At 39.3% G+C, this 16,885-nt stretch overlaps 1 protein-coding gene across 1 annotated transcript in view; it reads right to left on the reverse strand.

The window, feature by feature from the left end:
• The window catches only part of RYR2 (ryanodine receptor 2), a 317,056-nt gene that overhangs the window by 214,495 nt on the left and 85,676 nt on the right, over nucleotides 1-16,885 (reverse strand). The window contains exons 2-3 of the mRNA XM_087967520.1: nucleotides 15,999-16,118; nucleotides 1,214-1,318 (exon numbers count right to left, since the gene is read on the reverse strand). Coding sequence (XP_087823646.1) covers nucleotides 1,214-1,318; nucleotides 15,999-16,118 — 225 coding nt within the window. The remainder of the gene's footprint in view (nucleotides 1-1,213; nucleotides 1,319-15,998; nucleotides 16,119-16,885) is intronic.

Raw genomic sequence — 16,885 nt, forward strand, 5'->3', positions numbered from 1 at the left:
AATCCATGTGCTCTGCTCTAGCTAAAGATTGCAGCAAAATGCAGAGGGATCTTGAAGGCAATGCAGATGATGTCATTATTCCTGCTGTTTAAAAAAAAAAAAATTCCTAGCACTGTGCCTGTGAATACAAGATTTGTATCCAAGTCAATAAATGTTGGGAAGTGTCCTTTTCCCCACAAGAGGCTAATTTAATGTGATCTCCCTTTAATTATTTAACTTTCTTAATGTAGCTTTCAACTAGGTTTCACAACAGTTAGAAACAGTATTATAAAAGGGATAATTCAAAAGTGATTCCTTTTGAATAAAATGTGAGTTATGTGCCTGATTCTGGATCCAATCACAGAGGAACAAATACTTCAAAGCAATTATGGATACCAAAATGTATTTCTATAATTATATCAGATGAGTTTGCACAAGCCTATTACACAATCGTTTCCAATTATAGTCTCACCAAAATGCTTTAAACAAAAATGATTTAGCTTAAAGAAGAAGAAAAAGAGAGGTGAGAGACTGTTGGTTGCCATCATACAGTTGTTCATGCAAAATGCTAGGAAACAGCAAAGTATAAGGCTTTAAGCACCATGTGCTTTTCAAGCAGCTGGGGCAATCCACTTTTGGTACAATTTTGGTAAAAATTGTGCACACAGGAAAGGAGATACAAATTTTGTAAACAGAATTGGGCCAAAATATTACCGTGTCCTAAGTCCATACTCTTGGTGATAAAATTACAAATAGTTCAAAAAGCTGTGGGCCACAACTTGCAATCTAAATAAACAATACCAAAAAGCAAAACTAAGGAGTAACCAGGTTAGAAGTTCATATCCAAAATCCCATTATTTTATTACCTTATAAAAGGATTAATTTTTGTTCTCTTTTTTTTTCAAGCACTAGAATCCTATTTTTTTCTTTCCTTTCTGAATTGATTTGACCACAAAAGCTTTAATGGAATTTTGCAATCTCTTTATTTCGATACAGCTTTGGTGGAAATTTAATAATTTAAGTCTTAACCAAGATCCTAAGAATTATTAAGAGCATCTAAGTACAGTATATAGGCAATTGTTATTATTAATAACAATTAATAAAGATATAATATTGCAAAAGCTGCCCTATAGAATTGATTTAGATCTCCTTGGACAAAATCTGAATGTTACAAAAAACTATTATTTATCCTTAATTCCAAATGTCATTCCACTTGTAACATATCACAACTTACCCCTTCTGCTTTCTCCTCTGTGTTAGCCAGCATTTCTTGGAGAGCTCTGACTGACAATGACTGCTCCAGAACAAAAGTACAGATGGAGAGATCCGGAGGAACATTCTAATTGAAAGAAAGAAATTATGAAAAGAACATTGAGCAAGGCATTATCCTGATACTTTTATCACAATCCTCTGTATCTGAAGTCTTCAGTGTACATGGAAATAACTACCTTGCAGTCCCCCAGCTCTTTCTATTCTGTGTACATGTATGTATTCATTAATTAAATACATGTATAAAATATATGAAGCTAATAAACTACAGAGCACTAATGTTCAGAATAATGTAAGAATGTCTCTGGACTCCAGATCAGCCTCATAAGCTTCCTTTAACAAACAGAAATACACCCACCATCCCAGGAAAAAGACTAATGTGTATTACAGAGTGTCCTCGCAAAGTAATGGCTACTAGGATTTTACTTAGATAAACTAATGATTTATGACTTCTTGAATCATCAATGACTGCTAAGTAAAAGAGATTACAATATCTCCTTAGAATAACAAATCAGTCCACTAAAAAACCCCAAATCTGAAGATCTTTTGATATTAATAGGAGTTATTCCTAGATGTGCATAAGATTTCAACTACAAACGTTATAAGAAATATTCTCTGACTTCAAACAGACATTGCTCCACAGTTTTTGTGTTTAGGCTGAATATTATCACTGATCAAATTCAAAAACTCAGAAATATAAAGGGAGACAAGAAAACATGTCAACCTTTCTAATCAATTTAAAGTGGAAAATTCACATTAATAAGCATAGAAAATCTCTTATCCTGCTTGAGAAAAATGATGAAATTCAAACTTCAACTATTTCATTATTTTACATACAACCTGTGCTCCATCAATCAATTCCTTTCATTAAAATCTCCAGAAGGGTATGCACTGTAGACATGCAAGGCTTTAAATATGCACAATTTACCAGGCAGTTCCCCTAACCAGCATCCTAATGTATATGTTTCACTGGGAATAGCCTGACATGAGAAATTTTATTTATTTATTTATGAAATGTATTTGCTGCCCATCTTGAATCCAATAACTCTTTATTAATTTGTCCCCACTTTATGTCTTTATCTGGGTATCACATGGTCAGTACTAGTAAGTAAATGTCAAATCTTCTCACAGGTGGCTGAACCTGGCCAACTATGTCAGGGCCTAGAAACAAAGCAAATTTGGAGAGAGAAACAACTTTTCTACGCTGTAGACTAGAAAGAATCCAAGTGGTAGCAAGCATCTTCCATACAGCTACCATGAAAATATAATGGAAGTATTCATGTAGTCACCAGGAGTTCAGCTAGATTCAAGGAGACATTATATCAAAACAGATATTCAGAATTATATACAGTACAATCACGTTTATATACTTTTTTCATCATAACAACAGTGAAAAATAGTGTAGTTTTTAACAAGATAAGTAACAAACAACAAATACTATAAAATAAAAACTTTTCAGAATATAAAAGAAATGGGATTTTAAAGTAAAAACAAATACCGTATATACTCGAGTATAAGTCGACCCGAATATAAGCCGAGGCACCTAATTTTACACAAAAAAAAAACTGGGAAAACTTATTGACTCAGTATAAGCCGAGGTGGGAAATGCAGCAGCTACTGGTAAATTTCAAAAATAAAAATAATTAATTTGGGAAGCGATCTCACTATCATGAAAGGTTTAATTGATTCACTAACCCAAAAGAAGAAGATGATGATGACAGCGGGAGGCAGGAGTCACTCTCTTCCCCTCCCTCGGAGGCCCCTGAGTCAGGAGTCACTACCGCCAGCGCGCCCCAGTCCCGCCGCCTCGGGAAGGGAAAGGCAAAGCGCTTTTTGCCTTTCCCTTCCGGCTGGGCTGTTGGGAGTCGCTGCCGCCGGAGGCCGCGACTCCACACCATTTTTTTTTCAGAGGGAATCTGACTCGAGTATAAGCCGAGGGGATTTTTTCAGCACAAAAATGGGCTGGAAAACTAGGCTTATACTCGAGTATATACAGTATTTAAATAACAAAAGTACAAAATGTTCAAAAAAACCCTCATCAAAATCCAATGACTGCTTTTCATCAAAATGGCAAAACCAGTTGAATAAACAATCCCATAACTAACCCAAATTGCCAATAAAAAATAAAAAATCTTTTGCTTTTAAAAATTTTTCCTAAAGGAACTGACTTCAAAAATTTAGTGACAGGATCCTTTACTTCCTTGTTTATGTCAGGCAGTGGTGGTATACTACTGGTTTGGCCTGGTTCAACTGAACCAGTAGTTCTGAGGATCATCTGAGAGCAAACTGGTTTGCGCCAACGATCAGCTGCTGGGCCCCTTTTCAACTTCAGCTGCTTCACGTGGCACAGCCGATTGCCGCACATCAGCTGTTTTACACACAGGGCTTGCAGCAGAAGGTGAGTTGTAAATGCCGAACCGGTAGGCAATTTTTTTTAAACCCACCACTGTCAGGGTCAAAACAAGCTATGGCAACTTGCCTATTGCTGTAGTGCAGGGGTGGAGAATGATGCCTCTTTTATGACATATGGACTTCAATTCCCAGCTGCCATGCTGACTCAGGAATTCTGAAAGTTGAAGTCCACAAGTCGTAAAAGGCCCATTGTTCCCATTTCTGCTGTAGTGTATAGAAGGGGGGGGGGGTTAATTATAAATGTAGCTATTACCTTCAAATCATAATTAGAATCTACAATTCATTTTATACGGAAATTACAGCAACCTAATATGGTTTCTTTTGCATCCTTCAGTCACATTTCCCCCATTAAAGACATCAGCATTGTCTTTAAAGTTCCAGTGTTACTTACTATGATGATAGCCTTTTGAAAGATATACTATACTTTAAACTTTAGTATCACTTGTCCATCATTCTTTTTTTGTGTTCATTTGATGTAGGCAAGACCCCTGGTTGGGTGGAGGGCATTGATATTCTGGATGGAAGACCAGGGCTCCCCCTCCATTCATACATACTATAAGAACAATTTTGTGAAATAGCAGATGGGATATTCCTGGGCTGTATAATTACAAAAACATGAATATTGTCCATCTCTGTCACTTAGCTTTATATTCTCTCAATCCCAGGGACAATGGAGCTGCCACCACAATTTTCAAGTCGCTTAAACTCATCCTGAAAGGAAACTTATAGCTCATTCCTCCTTCTCTTTGTTCTTCCTGTACTTCAGACCACTGCAATCTGGTGGGGTCCATGGTTGGACCTCTCCTAACATATATGACCAATTTGAACAGTTATATGTACACCCTGAGCAATGGAAACAAGAAAATAGGGAATCTAGAAATGGAAGATAAATTAATGAAATTATTTGAGCCCAATAGGATATTACCCCACATTTTATTTCAATGCCAGGACTGTTTTAAAGTACAATATATATTCAATATATTGAATAGTCCTCACTCTTTTAACAAATTTAATTAAATTCTTTCTTCTGTGAAGTTAAAGCTTCTAGGAGTTAAATTGTTTAACTATGTGCACATTGGTTTTTAAAAGCTGGTATGATTTTGTTTGTGATGTCAAACACTTAAAACTTGTAAGAGATCATAGTGCTAACTACAGAAGAAGCCTCAATCAGCCAGACGATAAACAATCCAAGGGAACAATTAAAAGCAAATGAGTAAACTGAAGTAGTTTACTGATGTTGTAATTACATATGCATAATGCAGACTATAAGTTTTATTTATGAAAGAAAGGACAAGTCTAAAATTATATCATTTCATTTTTCACACAGAATTATTTTATTTCTTAGTACACATTTCTTTTTAATGTGTTAAGATATTCTAATATATGCTTTATACGGGATTTCTAAAAAGAGTTATATGCCAATGGTAATGATGCTTTCACTGTATGTGCTGACTGAGTTTGCTTTTATGTAAATCTATTTGTGAGCCTTCTCAGCTGAAGGGTACAATAAAATATTTTGAATGAATGATGTTCTAAAAGCAGCTTATGTTATGCATCTGCTTATACAACATACACACAACACAAGGGTGCTTGCACATGGAAAACATGGGAAAAGCTGATTCAAACCATCAAAAATAGGCTTCATTTGCACATTATATTTTGGGTGTAAACACAACTGTTCATAAAAAATACCTTTAATCGTTTATTTATGCAATCTTATTTTTCTGGCTTTTATTAATAAGAGAAAGAACACTACTCAATGTAAGTTAAAAGCCAGAGTTACATGAATGTTTCCATAGACAGTGCTGGCAATCTTTGGGGCCCCTAGAGCGGCCCATGTCACACCTCTATTCTGCAAGTTGCACTGATTGCTGGTTTGCTTTCAGGTGTAATTCAAGGTGTTGATTATTACCTATAAAGCCTTGCATAGGATGGGTCCAGGACTTGAGGAACCATCTCACCCCCAATGGGACAAGACTGCCCCACCCATGACAACAGAGGAGGTATCTTATTGGTCAAGGAATTCTGCCTGGCAGGATCCAGACCTCTGCTGTGGCTCCAGCCCTTTACACATCTTGCCCCCACTCTCCTGACTTTCTGTAAGGACTTGTAGACCTGACTGTGCCACTTGGCCTAGGGCCCCAATGGGAATGTATCACACTGGAGATGATTGATGGACCAATAGTAGATCCCACCTCACATCCCCCGGGCATCCTGCTTCCTCCCCTCCCATTTTATAATCAAATGTTGTATTTTTACTACTGCTATGGTAGCTATATATATTTTTGTATGGTTTACTACTTTTATCATTGAAAAAAACTCAGAGTCAGTCACCTCACAGCAAATGTTTAATAAATAAAGTAGCAAAGATAATTTCCAAATTTAACTTTATCATGAGGCATTTGTTTCTTCAGATATGGTAGATACCATTTCTCACCACTTGAGGGCATATTTGAACAATGTAACCAAAGAGCATAACTACTGGCAATACAAGAAAAACCATTCCCTGGCATTTTCCTACTCACAAGAAAGTATGAACTGATGGATTTTTCAAGAGGGGAGGGGATTTAGCTAGGCTTAAAAATCTCTGTCTAGACTGATCCTATTCCATAAACTAATTTAAAAGGTGGTACAAGTAGATCCACGTAGGTAAAAATATATTTAGATCAGTTCTGTCACTTTTTCCTTTTCAGACTATTATCCAAGTTACAAATTCCATGTGGCAGTTGATGCTTTACTCTCTGCTATTATCTTCTCATCTTTGGTTCTATCATGGATGAGTAACATTTCTTCTGACAGAATAATCATAGTAGCTAAACTTGTCATTTATACTGTAACATATTTTGCTATAATAATAGGCAAGCTACAGTATACTGATAAATAAAATTTCTTCCAGGCCAAAAACTGTGGAGTCAAAAACACGATCAGATGGTGATTGTGGAAACTATCATAAACTGCTCATGTACAAGTTCCAAGTTAAGCTAAAGAAGAAGAAAGCCAGTTTCCATGATACAATGTTAAACACCTACCATTTTCAAAGAAAACATCAGGAACCTCTTTGGGGTCCCGAAACTCACTGATAGAGAACCAAAAAAAATTATGGAACAAACTTAAATAGATTATTAAGGATGAATGCGAAAAGAAACTGGCAAAAATGAAGAAACAGAAGAAAGGAAATTGGATGTCATGAAAATTCACAACAAGAGAAGAGAAGCCAAAGCCAAGAAAGACAAAAATCTCAGAAGGAAACTTAACAAAGAGCTACAGACAGCTGTTAAAAGTGACAAGGAGCAGTATTAGCAACCTACATGGAAAAAGAGATGCCAGATGTTCAAGCTAGTTTAGAAAGGCTAAAGAATACAAGACATTATTCCTGAACATGCTAGATAATTGAAAAAGCCGAATAATGCCCAAAAGAAGTCAATATGTGCTTCATTGATTATGTCAATCACATTGAGCTGTGGAAAGTGCTCTGAATGGGCGTTGGTAAATTTACCTGAGAACGCCCTTTCTATCTATGCTGCTAGAGAGCCCAGGATGGGTATGACTCCTCCTGATGACATCATCAAGCTGGATCTGTCTAGTATAAAAGTAGTAGCCTGTGGGAGAAACCTCCCAGCTTTGGCGAAGATACTTGACAGACTTTAGTGAGTGTCTCTGAAAGCCAAAACAGAATCATGAACCATAACATACCTCACCACAATCCGGACGCAACAAGGGAGGGGCTGGGCTCTCTAGCAGCATATATAGAAAGGGCGTTCTCAGGTAAATTTACCAACACCCATTCTTCTCCATGCTGCTGCAAGAACCCAGGATGGGATATACCAAAGCCTTCATGTCCTCGGGAGGGTCCTCGTCCGGTCTCTCACTCCGAAGTAGGCACCACTCACTGAAGAACCCGTCTGCCAAAAGCCGCGCTTGTGGAGGTGTAGGAATCCAGGCGGTAGTGTCTGATGAATGGAGATGGGGATGTCCATGTAGCTTCTCTGGCTCAGGCAGCCGAACTTGCAGCACTTCTAGTGGAGTGTGCTGTCAAGCCATGTGGAACTGGCAGAGCTTTGGCTTTGTAGGCCTGTGAGATGCAAGCCCTGATCCTCCTGCTTAAGGTGGCAGGAGAGGCCTTGTTCCCCCAGTGAGAAGGGGAAAAGGATACAAACATAGCCTCTGTCTTCCTAAACGTTGAAGTGCATTTGATATAAATTCTAAGAGCTCTTCTAACATCTAAGGTGTGCCGCTTGCGCTCTAAGGCGTGGTGTGGATGGGAACAAAAGTCAGGAACTACTATGTCTTGGGATCTGTGGAATACAGAATTTATTTTGGGTACAAAGGTAGGGTCTAAACGAAGAACAACTCTATTGTCATGAAAAGTGCAGAGGTCTTGCCGTATAGATAGAGCAGCCAACTCTGACACCCTTCTAGCTGAAGTGATGGTTATTAAGAAAACCACCTTGAAGGTCAAGAATTGAAGGGACAGCTTTCTGAGGGGTTCGAAGGGAGGTTCTGTTAGGGCCTGGAGGACCTTGTGAAGGTCCCAGGATGGGAACCTGTAAACCACAAGAGGGCGGAGATTGGAAGACCCTTTTAAGAATCTCTGAACTGAAGGATGATGGGACAAGGAAGGAAAGGAATCCCAGGAGATGACTTAAGCAAGAACCGCTACTTGACGGCGTAAAGTTTTAGGAGCCAGACCTTTGTCAAGGCCATCCTGGAGGAAACAGAGGACCTGTGGTACCCCCGTTACTGTAGGAGAGAGACCTTCCCTGTGACACCAATGACAAAAAATCCCCCAGGTGGCATTGTACATACGCGTTGTAGAAGATTTATGAGATGCCTGGATAGTAAGGATGACCTGGTCTGGGAGATTGGCTTCTCTTAACAGTTGCCACTCAAGCATCACACGGTCAATTTGAACCACTGGGGATCCGGGTGGAGCAGTGTCCCCTGATGTAGTGAGATCACGTGGCCTGGAATCCTCCAGGGAGTGGCTACAGACAGGTTTACCAGATCTGCAAACCAGGGTCTCCTGGGCCAATGGGGGCTAGGAGAATCAGCTCTGCCCATTCCTCCAACATCTCTGGAATGACTGCCGGAATGATGGGAAGAGGGAGAAAGGCGTAGAGGAGACCAGTGGGCCATCTGCTCCAAAGTGCATTGGTCCCCTCCGCTCCCTGACAAGGAAACCTGATGAAAAATCTGTTTACTTGAGCTTTTTGGGGAGAGGCGAAGAGGTCTACCTCCGGAGTCCCTGAAAATGGACCGGGTAAGGGACCATTCTGTGTGGTTGACTGGGCTCCTGCTCAGCCAATCGGCCTGGGAGTTGTCGACTCCGGAGATGTGGTCTGCTGTGATAGACAGCAGATGTCTCTCTACCCATCTCCCCAACCTTTTGGCTTCCCTCATGAGGGCCCTGGACCTTGTGCCCCCCTGCTGGTTGACATGCGCCTTTGCAGCCAGTTTATGGGCCCAGTCCTGTCTAACCAGGACCAGATCCCTTGAGCCATGAGACCCTCCATGTGGGCTTCCCAACCCAGGAGACTTGCATTGGTGATGATGATCAGTCTGTCCAGTTCCTTGAACAGGAGACCCTTTGAAAGGGCTGGGGAAAGCCAACACTTGAAGGAACAGCGGACCTCTGGAGATGTGTGGCTGGTTCCTGCTTGTTGAAAGGGGAGCAGGAACCATTGTAGAGCCCGTGAGTGTAGCCGTGCCCACAGAACGATGCCTATGGATGAGATCATTTTGCCCAAAAGTTTGGACAACAGCGACAGGGAGACAGTGTGTTGATGTTAGACCTGTTGAATGATCTCGATAAGGCTCTGCCCTCAGGCTGAAGACAGAAAAACTTGGCACAGAGTTGTGTCGATGATGGCTTCCAGATGGAACAATCTGGTTGTTGGGAAGAGATGGCTTTTCTTGGAGTTGATGGAAAAACCGTGGTACTGGAGGCAATAGAGAGTGGTTTGAAGATCTTGATGGGCAGAGAGGGTGGAGGATGACAGGATCAAGATGTCGTCGGCAGGGATTCGCGATCCTGCGCGATCCCTGCTGCGCTAGTTGCCTTGGTGCCTCCGATCCGGATGGGTCTGGAGGCTAAGGTTGCCCGTGAGAGGCAGCCGAAGATAGGGGGATCCGGACAGGGGTTGGGGTTTCGCAGACCCCTTCCCCATCCGGCTTAACCTCTTTCTCAAGGTGGTGGAGCGGGCGGTCAGCAATGGCCGCCACAAAGAAGCTGACAGATGGATAAGATCGTGCTGGAGGAAGAAGGAGAAAGTTCTGAAGCGAAAGTTTTTTGGCTGAACTGGGACTATAAGATACAAGTAATATCCTGAAAATCCTGATTTTTTGAAAGATACTTTGTTTCCAGAAGAGATTTACAAGCTAAGCAGTGAAAGTGCTTAAAGAGAAAGTTTACTCTCCTTCCACATGGATTTAACAAATGGATATTGAAAATCCTGCTATTTTACAGAAGGTAAAATTTTAAAGCTTTCTGTTATAAGTGGGAAGGGAGAGGACAAAAGGAAAATTTTTATTAAGATTTTGTTGGAGGAGATGCCTGGAAGATTTTGAGATTGGAAGTTAATTGCAATAAGACTTTAAAATACAGATTGGGTTTTTTTTTTCCCTTGCCAATTGATATTACCCCAGGAAGAAAAAGTGTGAAGAACTTTGTGCTCTGTTTGGATTGTTTGATGACTTTGGGATTTTGGGGAATTTGTTTCAAGCTTTGAATTATCTTGGTTGTTTTAAGAAGAAGAAGAAGAGAAAAAGAAGAAGAAAAGGTTTATAATGGCTTTATCTGTTGATGAACTGAGAGAGGAATATGGTAAAATAAAAAAGAAAGTAAAGACGGTGTGAGATAAATTTTTCGTAATGGGTAATGCATAACTTTGTTTTAAAATGTTTCTGCAAGGTACATAAGATAGTATTGTAGTATTTGTATTAGAAATAGAAAAATAGAAAAAAAAATAGAATTTTATAAGACTTAAGTAAAGATTAAAACATTAAAGGTTTAATAATGATAGATTTTAAGATTTAATAAAATATTAAAAGGAATGTTTAAAATATTTAGTTTAAGTATAGAGTTTAATTGACTATTGTGTGGATGTTTGTATGAACTTATTATTATGGTATTTGTTTTTGAAATAGATAATTGGAATGTTATGAGATTTAATGTTTAATTATATATTTAATTACTTTATGGATTTACTATTTTAGTAAGTAGAATGTACTAAGCAGAATTAGATAGGGAACTAGGTGTTACCTTAAATGCTAATTTAGGGAGCGATGGAAAGGCATCATACTTCGATTAGTGATTTCAGGAGAAATCTTTTTTTTTTTAATATGAATAAGATAACTGGATAATTGGAAAAGAATGGACAAAAGATACAAATATAATGATTTAAATTAAGATGAAATAAATAAAATAGAAAAGAAGAGTGGAAAGCGGGGAGAAGTTATAATGAAGATATAGAAGGGTAAATAAGATAGGTAATGGCATATAAGTTGAACATGAATTTAATTGAAGTCCATACAAAGAGAGGTAATCCGGGGCCAAGCTACTTTTAAAAAGAAGTTTTATGTTTTTGTGTTTTGTGTGTGTATGTTTGATTGAGATTTAATTAAACCTTGGGAGAAAGCGAGAAGAATAATTGTAAACAAGGCAGAGGGAAATATGAATATGATGAGTATAAAATGGATAAATATAGAAGAAATGTAATTTGAATAAGAGCAAAGAGAAATAATGAGAAATCTGTTAAAAAATATTTAAGTGGAAATGGGATATATTAGAATTATATTGTATAAAACAATGTTTTATCTGCCTTGTAAAAATTTATAATGGAAAGAGGTTTAATGTCTTTAATGTCTAATGATGCTTTGTTTGTCTTTAAAATTAATAAAATTTGTTTCAAAAAAATAATAATAGAATAAAAATAAATAAATAAATAAAAGATGTCGTCCAAGTAACATTGGATCCTCACTGGAACAGACCGGAGCGAAGCCACCAATGTCACCAGTAACTTTGTGAAGACTCTTGGAGCAGACGAGAGCCTGAAAGGAAGGGCCTGATACTGGAAGTGGAAATTCTGGTAACAGAAACGGAGAAACTGGCGATGATGAGGCCAGATGGGAATGTGGAGGTAAGCCTCCGTGAGATCAATGGAAGAGAGGAGATCGCCCTCCCGAACACTCTCCAGAATAGAATGCAGAGTCTGCATTTTGAAGCACCTATATGGGATAAACTCATTCAGAAATTTTAGGTTGAGAATGGCTCGCCACCCCACCCCCCCGAAGCATTAGGGACCACGAAAAGCCGAAAATAAAGCCCACGTCCATGTTGTAATTCAGGGACTGGTTGAATGGCCCTTATATCGACCAGGTGACTAATGGCCGATTCCATAAGTGCCCTTCGTGAACTGTCCTGGGAAACGGAGCAGAGTAGAAATTTTTCTGGGGGTGGTGATAGAAATTCTAATTGTAACCCCAACCTTACTGTATGGAGTACCCAGGCGTCTGTCATCGACTCCTCCCATCTGGAAGCAAAGGAGGCCAAACAACTTCCAATGGGAGGGGGGAACAAGAGATTATTTAGAGCGATGGAAGGAGCAACCCCCTCCCCCACGAAAGGGCCGTTTACCCACAGCTTGTTGTCTGCTGATAGCCTCATGGCATTGATCTTGACGCTGAGAATACACTCTCTGAGGTCTGGAGAAGCGAGAAGCGTTTTCAGGCCTGAATGAGGGAGGCTGGTATGGGATATGCCCTCTTTCCTGTTGATGAAAGGACTTTCCTTTTGTCTTTTGTTTCAACAACAAATGGGTCAAGGGCATCACCAAATAGCTTCTCACTGGTACATGGGGCAGAAGCTAGTTTCCACTTTCGTCGGGGCTCCGCTTGCCAATTTCGTAGCCATAGCAGTCTCCTAACTGCCACTGATGACGCCATGGCCCTGGAAGAGAACTTGGCGGCGTTGAGGGTGGCATCCACTGAGAACTCTGCTGCTGTTATGATCTTATTGAGGTCTTGATGCGACCTACAGTCTGATGGAGGTATGCAGCCTTGAAGTTGGCGTAGCCAGCGGATGGAAGACCTTGTAAAAAAATGATGTAGCAGTCAAGGCCCGGATGGCCCAAGCCGAGACTTGATGGTTACGCTTCAGTGTTTGTTCGGAGCATTTGTCCTCTGCCTTTAGTACGTCCTCAGGCTCAGTTGGAGTGCTTGGGGAGAAGGAGGCCACAACTGGGGCATCTACTGGGGGAACTGCCAGAGCTGTAGCTAAGGAAGGACCCATGTTGTAGAACCGCCTATCTTGGGACGATGGTCGGGGGCCTGCAGTGGGGAAGGCAAATTGTTCCTTGACTAAGTCAAGAAAGATGACGGGGGAAGGAAGGACCTCTGAATGAACAATGGGTTTGGAGAAGGGGAATCCCCATGCCCCGATTGTACCACTTGAGGTTCGGGGGCAATTTCCTCTGCTGACAACTGGGCTGTTACCAATGCCTTGTGTAGGAGAGGTTTGGATAAAGCAGATTTGAATACAGAAGCCAAAGGAGGCTGATCAGGCCTCAGAGTTTCCTCTTCCTCCAAGAGGTTGGGGTCCCAGATTTCTCCCTCTTCTAGATCAGAATCAGGGGAGGGGCTGCGCTCAGATGATTCCTCATACTCTCCCTGAGTGAGATCCACTCCTTCCACATAGGTAAGATGGGCCCTTTATTCTACCCGGCGAGGTAGTCCCCTTTGGGGAATCTGAGCTAGAGGAAAAGCCGGGAAGGAAGGCTGAGGTCTGTCTGAAGGCCTGAAGATGTGTTGGAGCCATTCTGCCAGACCCTGTTTGATGGCTAAGGATACTACTTTGTTGATGTCAGAAGATCTGCCACTCGATGGAGGATACGGGGGCTGAAGACATGCTGCTGTTGGAGTAAAAGTGGCCTCTGGTCTTGATTGAGAGCTGCTTTGGGCCACAGATGGGATAAATGAAGAAGAAAGATCCCAAGGAGTCTGGGCGAAGTTGAGACCTGACCTGCTCAAGTCTTGAGGTCCTGGTTGGATTTCAGGTCGCTCTGGGGACCAGGATTGGAGGTGGCTAAGAGGAGCTGAGGTATTTTCCCTCTCCCTAGAAGTAGCTGGCTGAACAACTAGAGGATTGGCTGGTTGGGAAGCCTGTTGTACTTGACCCCTCATTTGTTCAATAGTTTTGTTGAACTGCCTTTCTAAGGCTGCATGTCTTCGTTTCTCTGCCTTTAATTCGGCCTGGGATGTTTTCTTAGGGCACAAAGCTTTGGCCTTATTCTTGGCTGCCACCTCCCTTTGAACAGACTAGGAGTGTTTTCTCCTTCTCTTTCTTTTGCCAGCTTGGGGGCCTTGAGAGATCAGGCCTAAAGGCTCTGTGTGGACCTTGTCTGCCAATGATGAATATAGCTTTCGCTTTTGCTGCTAACTAAACTGCTTTCAGAGACACCAGCTTATGGTCATCGAAAGAAGCTGAGTCAAAGCTGGGGGGTTTCTCCCACAGGCTGCTACTTTTATACTAGACGGACACAGCTTGATGATGTCATCAGGAGGAGTCATACCCATCCTGGGCTCTCGCAAGCAGCATGGAGGAGAAAAATGGGAATCCCAGAACGATTTGATGGTCTGATAAGAAATTTACAGGTCTCAGGAAGCCACAGTACTAATAGAAAGAACATTACAAAGCAGAAAGGCTCCCAGTTTGCACATGCATATGAAGACTATTAAAAATTGTTTGCATAAGATCATACAGAAACAACAAAATAAATTATGATATTACAAATACTTGCATGAAGTCTTTAAAATCCAGGACAAAAACTTGGTAACAATATGTTTTTCTTAAATGATATTTGTTTGTTAAACAATAACTTTTATTATAGAACTGTATTTAAATTCTGTTACTTTTTTTTAGAATTGGTCGGTTACAAGGCAACAGGATAGATGAATCCATCAAGATCAGTGCTATTGTAATGAATATTTAACATTCCAATTATTTTTTATGATGATGATGAATACTTTGAAAATGATAAGCTGCTGAAAATAAAACATTAGTCTGTACCATATGGGAAGTAATATGTTTAATTAAAATTATATTAAGGAAAAACATTGGGAAAAAATTGCCTGAACTCACCATCTCTTTTGGAGATTATATATTCAGAATTTTTTTAAAAAAAATCAACTCGAGTCTCATCAACATATCTAACTTCACCAAAAGAAAACATTTGTAGCTAAAAGTACCGGTACTTCAAAAACATAGCTAGAAAAAATCTCAAGTTTTTTTAAAGAAATCAAAATGATTATATATCCCCTCCCATGCAAATGTGTCTTCAAGCAGTATAAAGAATTAAAAATACACTAGAATCTAACTACGTACAATACAGGTAGAGCATACTTAATGACTGCTCTGTTTAGTGACTTTCTGAAGGTATGATAGCACTGAAAAAGTAACTATGATCAGTCCTTACAACTTTATATTTATATATCACATTTAAAAACTTAACTTTGCTCCTGCATTTTGTTTTAGCTGTAGCTTCCAGACCACAATAATAGCTATCCCAAAGGGAACACAACGAATCAATCAAGATACCAGGTTATCAACCTATTTGCCACAGCTATTTCTGTCCATGATGACATTCTTGGTACTGCAGCCACTTTGTCACTCATGATTCTAATGTTTTATAAATCCCATTCTTCCCACAAAACTCTGTACATTCTAGTAAATTTAATCTTAATTTTAATTGTTGTTGGGTTTTTTTAGTAAAATCTGAGGTGCCTTTTCAGATGCATTTAAGAAAGTTATCTGACATAATTTAAGGGAGAGAGGTTAAAATATAATTGTACTCATAGTTGCTATGAAGAATATGAGAAGCCATTTCTTTCTCTTTTTTCTTTCTTTTCTATTTTTCTTTAACATTTTTCCTCTCTGCACTCTTGACTTCGTTTCTTTTTCCCTTTTCTTCTTGATATTTAGCTTGTATTACTTTTTAATCTTATTTTTGTAAAGTTTCAATAAAAATCATATAAAAAAGAATCAACACTCAGAGTACCTCTCACTATTTTAAAATTGCAGAAACTGTTTTATATCACAGATAAACACCCAAGGATTCTAAATATAATCTGTGTATGAATGCATGTATATAAATTTATGCAAGGCTACCGAAACTGCCACAAGAGCAGGCCTTTTGTCAGTAAAACCTCATGTTGCTGTTTGTGTGCAATGTTTCAGCTCGCTCTCCCTTGCAGCCCACAGTATTCTCTCAGCATCTGATATGGTTCGTGAAGCAGAATCAGTAATATCTAAAACAGCATTAGAACAAGACAGCTTGATGTACCTTGGAATTAGAAGTTGATTCCAAGAAGCAGAGCCTGTTGCCAAATCCTTCTGCAGCAAGACACAATTTCTGTTGTTCCTTGTAAACAGTAGCAGTACACTGCAGAACCACTTCATCATCCTATTAAAAACAAAAAAGAGAGAAGGGAATGACAATAAGATTAAGTCTTTTAGATTGCAGATCTTTGGGATGTATTTCCAAATGAAGTCAAAATTAATTCTAAGACAGTTATTTATTTATTTCACTGGCATAAGCCATCACTGAATGAGAAGGACAACCACATACCATGTCCACAATTAAATCAGAAAAAGACTTTTCCAACTGGAAATATTTTGATTTAGTGATTTATATACAGCACAAATAAAAATAAGTATTTAAAAACTTATCTTTCTAAGTGATTTCAAGATAACATGTAATGAAAGGTTACCACTTTGCATTCGTATTTTTGAAATATTTGTATGGCAACCTCATTTCAAGAATTTAAGATAACATTTTAATCTCAAATATAATCTTATTACCAGATGCAGCAATTAAGATTATTGCTAAGCTAAATATGGCTATTCAAGGATGACCCATGATTTTTATTAGTCAACAATGACTCAAAGGAACCAAAATCACAAACACATTCTTAATTAATTAATATGCCACCCATCTCACTGTTTAGCACTAAAGCAATGCCTGGCACTAAAGGAGTATCAAGCATCTGAAATGTGATCACATGATCATGGGGGTGGTACAGCAGTTGTAACTTCAAGGACAGATTGTAAATAACTATTTTCAAGTCTGTTGTATCTTTAAATGGTTGTTAGGTTTTGTAATTTGAGAAATACCTATACACACTCTGGTCCCACTGTATTCAATTTCTTTTTACATATCCAACCTTCATT

The sequence above is a fragment of the Notechis scutatus genome, chromosome 1 (genome assembly GCF_049901735.1).
Source record: "Notechis scutatus isolate UNSWTSFEM ecotype Mainland chromosome 1, rNotScu1.2, whole genome shotgun sequence".
Taxonomy (NCBI): Eukaryota; Metazoa; Chordata; class Lepidosauria; order Squamata; family Elapidae; genus Notechis; species Notechis scutatus.